We start from the raw sequence: 15,652 nt of genomic DNA, 5'->3' as shown, positions 1-15,652 counted from the left end.
GGTATTCAAGGCACCATGCTTGCAGTCATGATGCAAGTGCAAGGATTGGATATCAATAGTTATTGTCAAGGCTACTGGACTACAACTAACAGAAGCCTGACAGAGGGTTATAGGACTTGGACCTTCAGAGCCTAATTAAGACCCTCATTGAGAAAGTGCAATCGTACATGAGGGAGATGTTCAGCTAACGGTCATTCTTCAAGTTGGCATCATTCTGTAAGAGGTAGCCTGCACATGCCATGTACAGGCTGAGGGCAGGTCAAAGGCTTGAGTCTAGATTCCTGCCTTAAAAATGGAGGGACATCATTCAAAGGGAACTATCATTGATTGCTCAATTGTATCTGTTCAAAGATACAAGGAGTGGAGAATGCAGGCTTCAGGCAATTCTGCCTTTGTTGATAGCTGTGCAGCCTGATCAGGCTACATAAGCAGTCTACTGAGTCCTGCTAAAGAAGAGCCCACTGAGTGAATGAGAGGAGGTTGACTTGAAGAGTGGAGGGACTTACTATCTGCAGAACTGAGTGTCAAATTTGATTAATACAAGAGCTAGGTATTGATTTCCCTTTTGGTGAGTATCGTCGGGAACTTGGCCGGTTGGGAGCGGAAGATCGCTGGGCAGGCCTCTGTCAATCGGCCCCTAGCCGCGCGGCGTACTCCGCGATCACGCCAATTTCAAGGTTAGTGAGTATCTGTAATTAAACATTCACCTTTATATTGTATCTGGATAACAGCGAGTTATTGAACTGAGATAACCTCACCCCATCTATCACCGTCTCCAGCCCCTACACATTTCGCAGTCCTTTCAACCGTGGCATCAAAATGTCAGTGGGTGTACCTACACCACATGGACTGCAGCAATTCAAGAAGGCAGCTCATCACCACCTTCTCGAGGGCAATTGGGGATGGCCAACAAATGCTGGCCTAGCCAGCAAAACACATTCTATTCAAACAATATAAAAAAACTAATTTGCTCACTGATGCTCAGTTTGGATCCTGCCAGTGCCACGCAGCTCCTGACCGCATTACAGCCTCAGTTCAACCATGGACAAAAGAGCTGAACTCCCAGAGGTGAGGTGAGAATGACGGTCTTTGACATCAAGGAAGAATTTGACCGATTGTGGCATCAAGGGGCCCGAGCAAAAGTGGAGTCAATGGGAATCAGGGGGAAACTCTCCGCTGGTTGGAGTCATACCTAGAACAAGAGTCATATAGAACGAAGGAAGATGGTTGTGGTTGTTGGAGGTCAATCATCTCAGTTCCAGGACGTCACTGCAGGAATTCCTCAGGGTAGTGTCCCGGGCTCAACTATCTTGAGCTGCTTCATCAGTGACCTTCGTTCCATCGTGAGGTCAGAAGTGGGGATGTTCGCTGATGTTTACGCAATGCTCAGCACCATTCCCTAACAGCACTGTGGGTGTATCTACACCACATGGACTGCAACTGTTCAAGAAAACTGTTCACCGCCACCTTCTCGAGGGCAATTAAGGATGGGCAATAAATGATCGTCTAGCCAGCGAAGCCCACATCCCTTGAATAGAATTTTTAAAATCAATAAAATAAAAGCTGCACCTCTAAGGAGCTGCAGGTGCTCCTTGAGAAGAAGGGATACCTGGAGAGAGATCGAGGTGCCCCTTCCGCCTCTCTGCTGGCTAGAGCAAAGATATGGAGTACTGAGCGTAAACCTGTCCGAAACGGCTGAGCCTGTTTCTCCAAGGCAGCCACCACCTTCCAAGTGGAGACTTAATGCACTCACATGCCAGAGCCATAATTTCAGACAGAAAATGGACAGACTTCATCCTTCGTTTCAGTCTGGTGATAGCCCCTGACAGTTTTGTCTTATGTTCTCCGCCTGTCTCTACATCTTCAACATGTCTCTTGGGGCCAATTCCAGAGGTTCTTTATTGGACTTGGACTCGGCAGGGTCCTGGTCTCCAGCACTCCTCCAAGTGTGGAGACCTTGGCTGTTACTTGTTAAGACTGAACCTACTAAGTCCCACCGAGGTGTGAGTATATGCAGTAGTTGATGATGCAGATGAATGCAGTGACAGTTTTTTAAAAATCAGATGATGCCTTCTAATCTGAGGTGCTGCAAGGGTTGGGGCTGAGTCATTTGCAGGAGGAGATCCTTTGCCTTTTCTCATGGTACGTGGAATAAAATGAAGAGAGAATTGGGGCGTGATCTACCAGCTACGGAAGCGGAGCGCGACTGGTAGATCCCGGGAGAGGCCTTCCCTGGGCTTCCTGACAACCAGTATGCCTTGCGAGATCTACCCAGGTCTCGTGAGGTGTCGCAATCAGCATCTCCCCCACAATGGGTGGGACCAAGCCTTGCACACTTAAGTAGATTTAAAACTCACCTAGGCAGGCTGACTCAGGATCTATTCGGCTCCCAGTATCTATCGACCCCCCTGGGGAACCCAGCCGGGCACCATTCAGTACTGGTCCACACAAATATGGATCTGGTGGAACCGCACCCAGGGTGTCTCCAAGAACATTGGAGGCCCCTGGGTGGTTAGGAACAGGGCAGGGTGGCTCCCTGGCCCTCCCCCCTGGAATGCAGGCACCTTGGCACTGCCAGGTTGGCACTTTGACACCACCACCTGGCATTGCCATGGTATGGGTGGCACTGCCAAGCTGACAGGTGCACTTCCAGGTTGGCAATGCCAGGGTGGCACAGCCAAGGGTCAGGGCCTGAGGGGGGCCAAGCCCATGAAATGAGGGTGGAGAGGCAGTATGAAGGGTGGGGTGCAGAGCGGATATGAAGAGGTCTCTTGAAGGTTGGGGAGGTTGAAAGGTGGGGGTCCTGGAAGGAGGGACAGCCCCACAAGGGGGCATGGGAAGGCCTGAAAAAGGGGTGTCCCTCAACGACCCTATAACAGGGTGTTATTACTTGGGGGGTGGGGAGGGGTTTAGGTAGTGCCCGTGTGTGTAGGGGGTGAGGAGTACTCTTAAGCTGACTTGGAGATCAGGGCACCCTTTCAAAATGGTAGCCTGATCGCTGGCTTGGCCAGTGAGTTCAGCTCCCCAGTGATGCAAATAATTCTGAAGTGTGGGCTAGCCCGGTGATAAACTCTCCAGGACACAAAAAAGTGACTAAGTGTGGTTAGAAAACAGTGGGGAACTCACCGACAGAGCCAGGGAGAAATCCCCAGCAAAATACACCACAAATGACTCTTCGAACATTTTGTTAGATCGCGGCCTTAGTGATTTTCTCAGCAGGCTCCAACATTATAGATCACTCACAGTCATGGTCCACACGCGATTGACGCGTACCGTGTGCACAATCACTAGCTTGTTGGGAGATGCTGATCTCGTGTGCGATCTAACGGCCACGCTGGGCCCGCAAAGCAGGGCACCGTGGTGCAACGTGGCAGGTAAATGACGGGTTCTACCTGGCTGGCCACGTCTTGTGAGATCTAACATAATCTCATGAGACATTGCGATGTGAAGACTGCCCATTGTGGGCAAGATCACTTGTTGGCAAATCTGCATGTTAGAGCGAGACATCTAGTTTCACTCTGTTATGCAGTTCCCTGAGATAACCAAGGAGTTGGGATCTATCCCCTATAGACAACCTAGTGGAGTGATGCAGCGACAATAATCTATCCCTCAATGCCAGCAAAACTAAAGAGCTGGTCATTGACTTCAGGAAGCAAAGTACTGTACAAACCCCTGTCAGCATCAATGAGCTGAGGTGGAGATGGTTAGCAGCTTCAAATTCCTAGGGGTACACATCGCCAAAAATCTGTCCTGGTCCACCCACATCGACGCTACCACCAAGAAAGCACAACAGCACCTATACTTTCTCAGGAAACTAAGGAAATGCAGCATTTCCACATGAACTTTTACCAACTTCTACAGATGCACCATACAAAGCATCCCATCTGGCTGCATCACAGCCTGGTATGGCAACTGCTCGGCCCAAGACCGCAAGAAATTTCAGAGAGTCGTGAACACAGCCCAGTCCATCACATGAACCTACCTCCCATCCATTGACTCCATCTACACCTCTCGCTGCCTGGGGAAAGCGGGCAGCATAATCAAAGATCCCTCCCACCCGGCTTATTCACTCTTTCAACTTCTTCCATCGGGCAGGAGATACACGCATGAACAGACTCAAAAACAGCTTCTTCCCCGCTGTTACCAGACTCCTAAACGACCCTCTTATAAGACCATAAGACATAGGAGCAGAATTAGACCACTCGCTCCATCGAGTCTGCTCCGCTAAACAATCATGGCTGATACTTTTCTCATTCCATTCTTCTGCCTTCTCTCCATAATCCCTGATCACCTTATTGATCAAAAACCTTTCTATCTCTGTTTTAAAGACACTTAGTGATTTGGCCTCCACAGCCTTCTGCGGCAAAGTGTTCCACAGGTTCACCACCCTCTGGCTGAAGAAACTCCTCCTCATCTTTGTTTTAAAGGATCGTCCCTTTAGTCTGAGATTGTGTCCTCTGCTTCTAGTTTTTCCTACAAGTGGAAACATCCTCTCCACGTCCACTCTATCCAGGCCATGCAGTATCCTGTAATCAATAAGATACACCCTCATCCTTCTAAACTTCAACGAGTACAGACCCAGTGTCCTCAACCATTCCTCATACGATAAGCTCTTCATACATAGAATTTACAGTGCAGAAGGAGGCCATTCGGCCCATCGAGACTGCACCAGCTCTTGGAAAGAGCACCCAAGGTCAACACCTCCACCCTATCCCCATAACCCGGTAACCCCACCCAACACTAAGGGCAATTTTGGACACTAAGGGCAATTTTACCATGGCCAATCCACCTGACCTGCACGTCTTTGGACTGTGGGAGGAAACCGGAGCTCCCGGAGGAAACCCACGCACACAAGGGGAGGATGTGCAGACTCCGCACAGACAGTGACCCAAGCCAGAATCGAACTTGGGACCCTGGAGTTGTGAAGCAATTGTGCTATCCACAATGCTACCGTGCTGCCCCTTCCAGGGATCATTCTTGTGAACCTCCTCTGGACCCTTTCCAAGGCCAGCACATCCTTCCTTAGATACGGGGCCCAAAACTGCTCACAATACTCCAAATGGAGTCTGACCAGAGACTTATATTGCCTCAGAAGTACATCCCTAGTCTTGTATTCTAACCCTCTCGACATGAATGCTAACATTGCATTTGCCTTCCTAACTGCTGACTGAACCTGAACGTTAACCTGAAGAGAATCGTCACAATGCCTCCCAAGTCCCTTTGTGCTTCTGATTTCCTAAGCATCTTCCCATTTAGAAAATAGTCTATGCCTCCATTTCTCCTTCCAAAGTGCATTGCCTCACACTTTTCCACATTGCATTCCATCTGCCACTTCATTGCCTCCTCTCTTAGCCTGCCAAAATCCTTCTGCAGTCCTCCTGCTTCCTCAATACTACCTGTCCCTCTACAGATCTTTGTATCATCTGAAAACTTTGCAACAGTGCCTTCAGTACCTTCTTCCAGATCATTAATGTATATTGTAAAAAGTTGCGGTCCCAGCACCGACCTCTGAGGCACACCACTAGTCACCGGCTGCCATCCTGAAGAAGACTCCTTTATCCCCACTCTCTGCCTTCTGCCAGTCAGCCAATCCTCTATCCACACCAGGATCTTACCCTTAACACCATGAGCTCTTAACTTATTTAACAGTCTCCTATGCGACACCTTGTCCAAGGCCTTCTGGAAATCTAAATAAACCACGTCCACTGGTTCTCCTTTGTCTAACTTTCTTGTTAGTTCCTCAAAGACCTCTAACAGATTTGTCAGACATGACCTCCCCTTGACGAAGCCATGCTGACTCAGTCCTATTTTATCATGCACCCCCAAGTACTCCGCGATCTCATCTTTAATAATGGACTCTAAAATTTTACCAATGATCGAAGTCAGGCTAACCAGCCTATAATTTCTGTCTTCTGCCTCCCTCTCTTCTTAAACAGGGGTATTAGATTAGCCACTTTCCAGTCCTCTGACCCTTCCTGCCTCCAGTGATTCCTGAAAGATCATCACCAATGCCTCCACAATCTCCTGATGGACTGACCTGATTAACACTACACCCCTGTATGCTTCACCCGATGCCGATGTTTATGTAGTTACATTGTGTACCTTGTGTTACCCTATTATGTATTTTCTTTTCTGTTCTTTTCTTTTCATGTACTTAATGATCTGTTGAGCTGCTCGCAAAAAAATACTTTTCACTGTACCTCGGTACACGTGACAATGAACTCCCTTACAGTGAATTTGGGCTTGGGGAGGGGGATAGGGTTTGGGGGTCAAGCCGGGCACTCGAGATCAGGACGCCATTTAAAATTAATGCTGCAATCTCTCCCTGCACTGAGGAGTTTCGGCGAGCAGGACTCCTCAATGCAGGAAACAGGCCTAAGTGCGGCCTTGGCTGCGAATTCCCCACTGAGTGTCTAACTGGAGTCATGTTGGAGAGTGTTGTGATTCTCGATGTTGCTCTGGCTATGGGACATAGTTCCCATTTGGTTAAATCGAGTCTCTTTGCCTTCGCACAGGAATGATCCCTATACTCTCCAGCCAGCTACGCGGCCTGTTCCTCAGAGCGGGAGACGATCCTCACCAGTTTCGGCTCTTTCCCTTTTGCTATGGAAAATCTTGTCTTGAATATAGACATATGGTTTGACTGTGAGCACCATGGATATGAAAGCAGTTCAGGAGCATGCATATCTGTTGTTTCCACTGAGTTCCCTCCCAGTAAAGAATTAAGATGTTGTTAGTGCAGGATCTTACATGACCCAAACAAGCTCCGGAGTGTGGCGACTAGGAGATTTTCACAGTAACTTCATTGCAGCATTAATGTAAGCCTACTTGTGACACTAAGAAAGATTATTTATTATTTATTTATAAAGTGGCTGGCAGACAATCAATGCTGATGACCTATTTTCTGGTAGTTTGTGATGTCTCTGTGGGCTCTTCTAACCTTTAGACTATCTGCTGCCCTTATGAGAGTCTGAGTTTGGAGTTAGTAAATGGTCTGCTTACACTGGCAGAACATTCATCCTTTATCGGCACTGTAGAGTGATCCTTTATTGTTTTTCAGGGGCGCTGACCTCCCTGGCAGCCTCATCTCAGTTGGGCGTGGTTAGGTGGGAGGACCTCCTGTTCTCACCCTGAAGAAGGAGGACTTCATGCCTTTCCTTGACACCTTGTAGGGGAATTCCCAGGGATTACTCACTAAACCACGGTGCTAACGGTTTGGATCTTTTAAATGCCATGGATTACTTCTATGACAGAATACCTGGTCTGCAGTGAGTGAATGTCTGTCCGGGTTCCATTTACATATGTTACTAGGCTGATAGTGAATATTTAAATTGGTAGATGGGGTGGTAATCAAATTGACAGCTTTGACGGCTATTGTGTTGAGTTTCTTGAGTATTGTTGAAAGCATCCATCAAATGTAAAGTATTTCATCACACTCCTGACTTGTGCCTTGTTGATGGTGGACAGGCTTTGGGGAGTCCAGAGGTGACTCCCAAACTTACACCTGTTCTTGTTATAACAGTGGCTGGCCCAGATAAGTTTGTGCTCAATGCTAACCCCCAAAGTGTGGGGGGATTCAGCATTGATAATATCGTCAAAGGGAAATGGTTAAATTCTCTCTTGGTGGAGATGGCCATTGCCTGGTACCTGTGTGGCACATGTTACTTGCCACTTATCAGCCCAAGGCTGAATGTTGTCCAGATCATATTGCATGCATGCACAGACTGCTTCAGTATCTGAGGGGGTGCAAATGGAATTGAACACCAGTTATCAGCAAACATCCCCACTTCTGACTGAATGGAGGGAAGGGCATTAATGAAGATCACTGAGGGTAGGATTATCTTTTGAGAAATTCCTTCAACGGTGTCACAACTATTTTCCTTTGTGCTAGTTGGAGACCAATTAGTGAAGAATTTTCTCCTTGATTCCCAAATTAAGATTTGCATTACTACGTAGGTTTCCAGTAATATTAGTATAGAATCATAGAATCCCTACACTGCAGAAGGAGGCCATTTGGCCCATCGAGTCTGCACCAACTCTTCGAAAGAGCACTCTACCCATATCCACCCATCCCTTACCCTGTAACCCCATAACCTAATCTGCACATCCCTGGACACTAAGGGGCAATTTAGCATGGCCAATCCACCTAATCCATACATCTTTGGACTGTGGGAGGAAACGGAAGCACCTGAAGGAAACCCACCCAAACACATGGAGAATGTATAAACTCCACCCAGTCAGTGACCCAAGCCGCAATTGAACCCATGTCCCTGACACTGAGGCAGCAGTGCTAACCACCATGCCACCTTGCCGCCCATAGTAGTGTTACCAAATCTCCTTTAATTTAGGCATTGTGGTGAACGTATTGCTACTGCAATTCGCCACTGTATTGTACTGTACTATGTTAATGCCCCTGTGGGCTCCACCTGTTGGCTCCGCCCCCTCGGGGGTGGTGTATAAAAATCTGCAGCCTGTAGGCAGCACTCAGTACAGAGCAGTCGCAGACAGGCACAGATCTAGCTTATTAAAACCACTGTTCACTTCTACTAATCGTCTCGTGTGAATTGATGGTCGCATCAGGCATGTTGCAATTTAATCAGGTCACATAAAATTGAGGGTCAGAGAGCATCAAATAACATCTTGGGCAGGATTCTCCGTTGGCCGATGCCGAAATTGGGGCGTTCGATTGGGCGGAGAATATCTCCCGCGCCAGAATCACGGCAGACGCCGGTTTGACACTGAATCGCGATGCTCCGTTCCCTCAAAAATGGCATCATTGCGAAGCACGCCACGCGTAGTTGGTACCCCATTTGCATCTCATTAGTGGGCCCACCCGCGATGCTCCGCCTCTGATGGGCAGTGTTCCCAATAGCGCGGGGTCCATGTGTGCTCACAACAATTGTGAACCTGGCATGGTGGCTGCTGAGAGAGAGAGAGGGCATATGGAAAGTGTCCAGCATCGCCATACTTTGCCGATAGTCGTGCCGCTGGCTGGGGGCGGGGGGGCTTCTGCTAGGGCTGGGTGGAATAGTGGGGGTGACCAGGAGGTGGGCTGATGAGTCAGGGTACCACACCATTACCGCAGTCAGCAGGGCAGCCATGTGGGTGCGCATGCCACTGACAGCCTGCTATAAACCTTGTGCTGTACCATTCTATCAATTAATCTTCAAGTTGCCTGCCAAGAAATCATTTTGGAAAATGCTGTTTCTATAGGTGTATATATTCATTTTATGAAATGACTTTCAGTTTGTTTGGGCCTGCCAATAACTTTTATCGCAGATGCCAATGTTGTTTGTGGTGTTAATGGTCGCCGTGAACATTTGTTGATTTGTCTTTGTATTACTGCAGGTTTTCAAGGAAGATATGAAATTCTGGTCAGTTTCTAGAAAGTTGTACATTTACTGTCATTTAAAGAGCATTCCTCTGCAGTCGCGAAATATGCTTTGTGTGATGTACTTGATTTCACTTCCCTTAATATCATTAAATAATGTTGATAGAATAATGCTGATCGTAACCAAATATGTTGATCTTTCAAAGTGTTCAGAGGATTACAGCCAGGAAAAATAATCATATTATAGTGAGGATACAGCGAATGATATCGACCAGCACTGTTGAGCATCTTTGCTGTGAATTTTATTAAGTTATGCACCGTCTGCTGGTTTGTACAAAAATATTGTGTCGATTAATTAAGAGTCAATATGTTAATCTTGAAGATTGAATGGTTCTATATATTTGCCATTGCAGTTATTAGATGAACAAATAATTCTCCATATATAATACTCCAGTGTTTTGAAACTTTCCATCACTCTTGTCCCTTAATGATATAAGGTGAAACCAGACATATTTTTCATCAAGAAGGTTTGGAAAAAGTATTGGTGATGCTTTTAGGAATCAACAATGATGCAATCAGAATAGCTGCTTGTGAAGCAGTATCAGTTATGAGTGAAGATGAGGCGAGCAAAGAGACCTTCAGAACCGAACGTAAGTATGAATCATTTAATATCATTCTATGGTTAAATTTTTGTTCCATGAATAGCAAATTGTACGATAGTCAACTGCATGTGTGTAAAGTTGAAACTAGATTTATAAAGTATTTTTTTGCAGGCGGTATTGTTCAGGTGGTTCCACTACTGATGAGTGACGATGTGGAAATGAAAGAGGCAGCAGCCTTAGCTCTAGCAAATCTAACAACTGCTAATTCCAGTAATGCTAGGTAAACAGACTTATTATTAATGCTATCCTTACTTTGCATCAGAGTTTATAATGCAGAATTTTCCCTGTAAATTTGTCGCTCATTGGAAGAGTAATATCACTGATCAGGAATGGATCCATGATCTGCTTTGTGCAACAAGACCTCAAAATTTGTGTACATCAATGCACAAAAACTTTTGTCTGAAACTCTTTAAAGTCTGCAGTTTTGTTTTAAACAGAATATAAATAAAGGAGTTCTATACTAAAGTTTCAAGCTAATATTTGCACACCATATCTTCAAATCTCTAGTGTTAGCATGAATCACTGTCAAGTTAGTTATATCACGATGATACGCAGACTAAGGGCTGAAATCCCTGAGTTCGGAAGAGGATGGAAAAGTAAAATTCCAAAGTGGGGTGGATCAGGGGTGGGATAAGAATTGGGGCTGGTTCAGCTGAGGTTGTAACCTTAAATTCAAGTGCCACCTTAAATTCCAGTGAGGAAAAAGGCACTTTGCCTGCCCCCACATCAGGGGCGAAATTCTCCGTTATCGACGGAAAGTCCGCCGATCGGCGCAAATAACGGCGCAAATCCCACTTGCGTCACGTCATAAAAATGGGACGATAGTCTCCGGCCCGAAATGGGCTAGCAGCGACGTAACGGGATCCGCGCTTGCGCAGTGGTTCACGCCGTGCAGCATCATACGCGCTGCACGGCATGACGGCTCATAAGGCCGCGCAGCTCCCCCCCACCCGACCAGAACACCTGACCGCAACACCGACTGGATGGCTGGTCGTCGCTCAGCCCCGAGGTTCGAGTCACGCGATGTGGAGGCGCGCCTGGACGCGGTGGAGCAGAGGAGGGACGCCCTGTATCCCGGGCACGGCCGCAGAGTTGCCCCACGCCACAGCCGGCGTCTGTGGAGGGAAGTGGCAGAGGCCGTCACCGCTGTGGCCCTGACACCACGGACAGGCACCCAGTGCCACAAGAAGGTGAACGACCTCGTCAGAGCAGGCAGGGTGAGCCTCCCCATATCCCCCCTCCACCATATCCCCCCTCCCCCATATCCCCCCTCCCCATATCCCATATCCCCCCTCCCCCATATCCCCCCCTCCCCCATATCCCCCATATCCCCCCTCCCCATATCCCCCCTCCCCATATCCCCCCTCCCCCATATCCCCCCTCCCCCATATCCCCCCTCCCCCATATCCCCCATATCCCCCCTCCCCCATATCCCCCATATCCCCCTCCCCCATATCCCCCCTCCCCCATATCCCCCCTCCCCCATATCCCCCATATCTCCCCCCTCCCCCATATCCCCCCTCCCCCATATCCCCCCTCCCCCATATCCCCCCTCCCCCATATCCCCCCTCCCCATATCCCCCCTCCCCCATATCCCCCCTCCCCCATATCCCCCCTCCCCATATCCCCCCTCCCCATATCCCCCCTCCCCCATATCCCCCTTCCCCCATATCCCCCCTCCCCCATATCCCCCATATCCCCAAGTGAATCCAGCCCTAACCTTAACCTCTGCAATGCACGCGCAACCGATGGCGTGCATTCATATACCTGCCTAACACTGTTGCCTTTTACCCCTGCCACCACCCCCCCCCACAGGAGAAACGCGCACACAACAATAGGGAGCATGTGAGGACTGGAGGAGGGCCCGCTGATGAGAGGCCACTGACCGTACACGAGGAAAGGGCCCTGGAACTGGCTGGCGGACCTGAGGACCGGGAGGTTGCTGATGCAGAGGTCGGGGGCCCACGAGCAAGTGAGCCACCAACAGCCCGTCCCCATATCCCCCCTCCCCTATATCCCCCTCCCCCGTATCACCTGATCACTGCCTGACGTCTAACCATGCATGCTTCATTGTGTATCGCAGGACCAAACGTCCAGGCACCCATCCCCGCAGATGCACACCGCCCGCAGGATGCCCCTCGGAGACCACAGGAGACGGAGAGACCCGCACCCTCCAGCATGCGACGCCCGCAGGATGCCCCTCGGAGACCACGGGAGACGGAGAGACCCGGACCCTCCAGCATGCGACGCCCGCAGGATGCCCCTCGCACACCACGGGAGACGGAGAGACCTGGAGGAACAGGGAGACGACACCCCCGTCACGTGCGGGAGCGACCACCCAGCGATGAGGGGGGCAGCCACAGGCCCCCCGTCACATCCGAGCCAGGACACCACTACCCAGGACACCACTATCCAGGACACCCCTACCCGGGACACCCCTACCCGGACACCCCTACCCGGGACAGCACTACCCGGGACACCCCTACCCGGGACAGCACTACCCGGGACAGCACTACCCGGGACAGCACTACCCGGGACAGCACTACCCGGGACAGCACTACCCGGGACACCCCTACCCGGGACAGCATTACCCGGGACAGCACTACCCAGGACACCCCTACCCGGGAAGACGAAATACCGGACAGTGACTCAGAGTGGATGGGTGGAGACGAACCCCCACCCCAAAGTGCCATGGAGTCAGAGTGGGACGAAGAGCACGACACAACGCCACTGCTGTCACCAACACCCTCCACCATCGCAGAAACACTCACCACGGTTGGGCACTTTAGTGATGAGGCGTCTGGTACACTCACTGGTGCTCACAACACAGCCGTCCCAGTACAGCAGGTGGAGGTAGGAGCAGCAGAGGGACCGGGCGGTCGGAGGGCAGCCCAGGCCAAGCGAACATCTGCCGCCCAGATGGATCCCGGGTTCCTGCAGTTACCACACCCACACATAGATCCGATGCAACCACCGACACGGAGACGAGCGAATAGGGTGACGGGTGGCTTGCGGCGGCTGCGGTCGCAGGTGGAGGAGTCTACCCGCGTCCAGGAGCTGGGAGTGGTCCCGGTCATGCGTGCCACCCAGGCTGACACCGCACGGGTGGCGTCCGCGGTGGAGGCAATGGGTGCGACGGTGTCAGCCATTAACGCCCCGCCGACTTTTCTCCCTTCGGAGACTTGGGCGGGGGCGGGATTCACGGCGGCCAACGGCCATTCTCCGACCCGGCGGGGGTCGGAGAATGACGCCCCAGATGAGTGGCTGGGCTACCCTGTAATATCTGCCCTACTCCCCCATTTTAAGACTTCTTTGAAAACTTTGGGACCTTTGGATAGGTCCTGGACCTCATTAGACTGAGGGATCCAATATCGATCCCAAAAGATAGACAGTTATGTTTAACTAATTGTTGTATGGCTCCTTTACGAGATTAAAATAAGACACCTTGGGCAAAATTCTCCGGTATCGGCGCGATGTCCGCCGACTGGCGCCCAAAACGGCGCAAATCAGTCGGGCATCGCGCCGCCCCAAAGTTGCGGAATGCTCCGCATCTTTGGGGGCCGAACCCCAACTCATTTGCCCTCCCATCACCCTCCTCGGCACGGACCCCCTCCCCAACCTCCACCCCAGCACGGACCCCCCCCAACCCCCAACCTCCACCCCGGCACGGACCCCCTCCTGGCACTCCCCCGGAGCCCAGCCTACTCTAACCACCCCCCCCGCCGCACACACACACACACAAGCCGAGACACACCTGTCCTCACGCAATCAGTCTGCGGCCACGCCATTTCCTGCCCAGAGCCAACCCCCCAGGCCGTCACTCACCTCCTCGCTGGTCGGCGTGAGCCTGGAGCACCGGGTCACGCCGATGAAAAGGAGGTTTGATTCACGTCGACGTGAACGGTCATCACGTCGACGGGACTTCGGCCCATCCGGGAGGGAGAATATCGGCAGGCCGAAAATCGGCTGCCTTGCGCAGACCCGTGACATTCTCCGTGGCAGCGGCGCCATTAACGCCCCGCCGACTTTTCTCCCTTCGGAGACTTCGGCGGGGGCGGGGGCGGGATTCACGGCGGCCAACGGCCATTCTACGACCCGGCGGGGGGTCGGAGAATGACGCCCCAGATGAATGGCTGGGCTACCCTGCAATATCTGCCCTACTCCCCCATTTTAAGACTTCTTTGAAAACTTTGGGACCTTTGGATAGGTCCTGGACCTCATTAGACTGAGGGATCCAATATCGATCCCAAAAGATAGACAGTTATGTTTAACTAATTGTTGTATGGCTCCTTTACGAGATTAAAATAAGACACCTTGGGCGAAATTCTCCGGTATCGGCGCGATGTCCGCCGACTGGCGCCCAAAACGGCGCAAGTCAGTCGGGCATCGCGCCGCCCCAAAGGTGCGGAATGCTCCGCATCTTTGGGGGCCGAGCCCCAACCTTAAGGGGCTAGGCCCGCGCCGGACGAATTTCCGCCCCGCCAGCTGGCGGAAAAGTCCTATGGTGCCCTGCCAGTTGGCGCGGAAATTACATCTCCGGGCGGCGCATGCGCGGGAGCGTTAGCGGCTGCTGACGACATTCCCGCGCATGCGCAGTGGAGGGAGTCTCTTCCGCCTCCGCCAGGGTGGAGACCGTGGCGAAGGCGGAAGGGAAAGAGTTCCCCCACGGCACAGGCCCGCCCGCGGATCGGTGGGCCCCGATCACGGGCCAGGCCACCATGGGGGCACCCCCCGGGGCCAGATCGCCCCGCGCCCCCCCCAGGACCCCGGAGCCCGCCCGTGCCGCCTTGTCCCGCCGGTAAGGTAGGTGGTTTAATCGACGCCGGTGGGACAGGCATTTTAGCAGCGGGACTTCGGCCCATCCGGGTTGGAGAATCGCGCGGGGGGCCCGCCAACCGGCGCGGCGCGATTCCCGCCCCCGCCGAATATCCGGTGCCGGAGAATTCGGCAACCGGCGGGGGCGGGATTCACGCCAGCCCCCGGCGATTCTCCGACCCGGCGGGGGGTCGGAGAATCTCGCCCCTTATTTTCGTTTTGACTAGCAGTACAGTTATGGGGTGCTCTGCCACCTGCTGGCAGACTGGTAAACTGCCTTTGTACCTTTACAGAAATGGACACCTGCCCTGATCAAATTAATAACCCAATCCCCACAATTTAGGATAGAGTCCATGGCTTGAGGGTGTGAGCATATGGGTTTCTTGTTCCATATAGCAGAACTCCAGACTTCTATCTAAAGTTTTATCTAATATGGTCTAAAAAAAAATGCCTTAATCCCAATCGCAAAAGAGTATCTGCATTACTTCAGTATGAATTATTGGATCTCTTGTTCCAGCTGTCTTTTCCTTCACATTATTGACAGGTTTATATTTTCAGAATACGTCCATATTCTGCAAGGTTTGAAGTCCAAAGACTTAGGATCTATGCAGTCAGCAGTTTCTACTTAATTAAAATTTTGGTTCCAAAAGTAAACGGACAGTACACTTAACTTCTACATCAGTCTACACCCTTGGTAAAGTATTTTGTACTGCTTAAAAATGTAAAGACCCTGAGGTTTGCAATTTCAGGTTCAGAGTCAAAATTGCTGTGCAACTCAAAGAATAAATAGCCATAGAAATGTTGTGTTATGCAGGAACACATGTAGGCTATTCAGCCCTCTGAA

General features: G+C 50.9%; 1 protein-coding gene across 7 annotated transcripts in view; it reads left to right on the top strand.

Annotated features, from left to right (window-relative positions):
• armc3 (armadillo repeat containing 3) overlaps positions 1-15,652 on the top strand; it is a 212,604-nt gene that overhangs the window by 121,608 nt on the left and 75,344 nt on the right. For all 7 annotated transcript variants that reach the window (XM_072508495.1, XM_072508496.1, XM_072508498.1 and 4 more), the window contains 2 exons: positions 9,829-9,981; positions 10,105-10,213. In XM_072508495.1, the coding sequence (XP_072364596.1) occupies positions 9,829-9,981; positions 10,105-10,213 (262 nt within the window). The remainder of the gene's footprint in view (positions 1-9,828; positions 9,982-10,104; positions 10,214-15,652) is intronic.

The sequence above is a fragment of the Scyliorhinus torazame genome, chromosome 6 (genome assembly GCF_047496885.1).
Source record: "Scyliorhinus torazame isolate Kashiwa2021f chromosome 6, sScyTor2.1, whole genome shotgun sequence".
Classification (NCBI taxonomy): Eukaryota; Metazoa; Chordata; class Chondrichthyes; order Carcharhiniformes; family Scyliorhinidae; genus Scyliorhinus; species Scyliorhinus torazame.
This window is presented reverse-complemented; position numbering and strand designations above follow the sequence as displayed.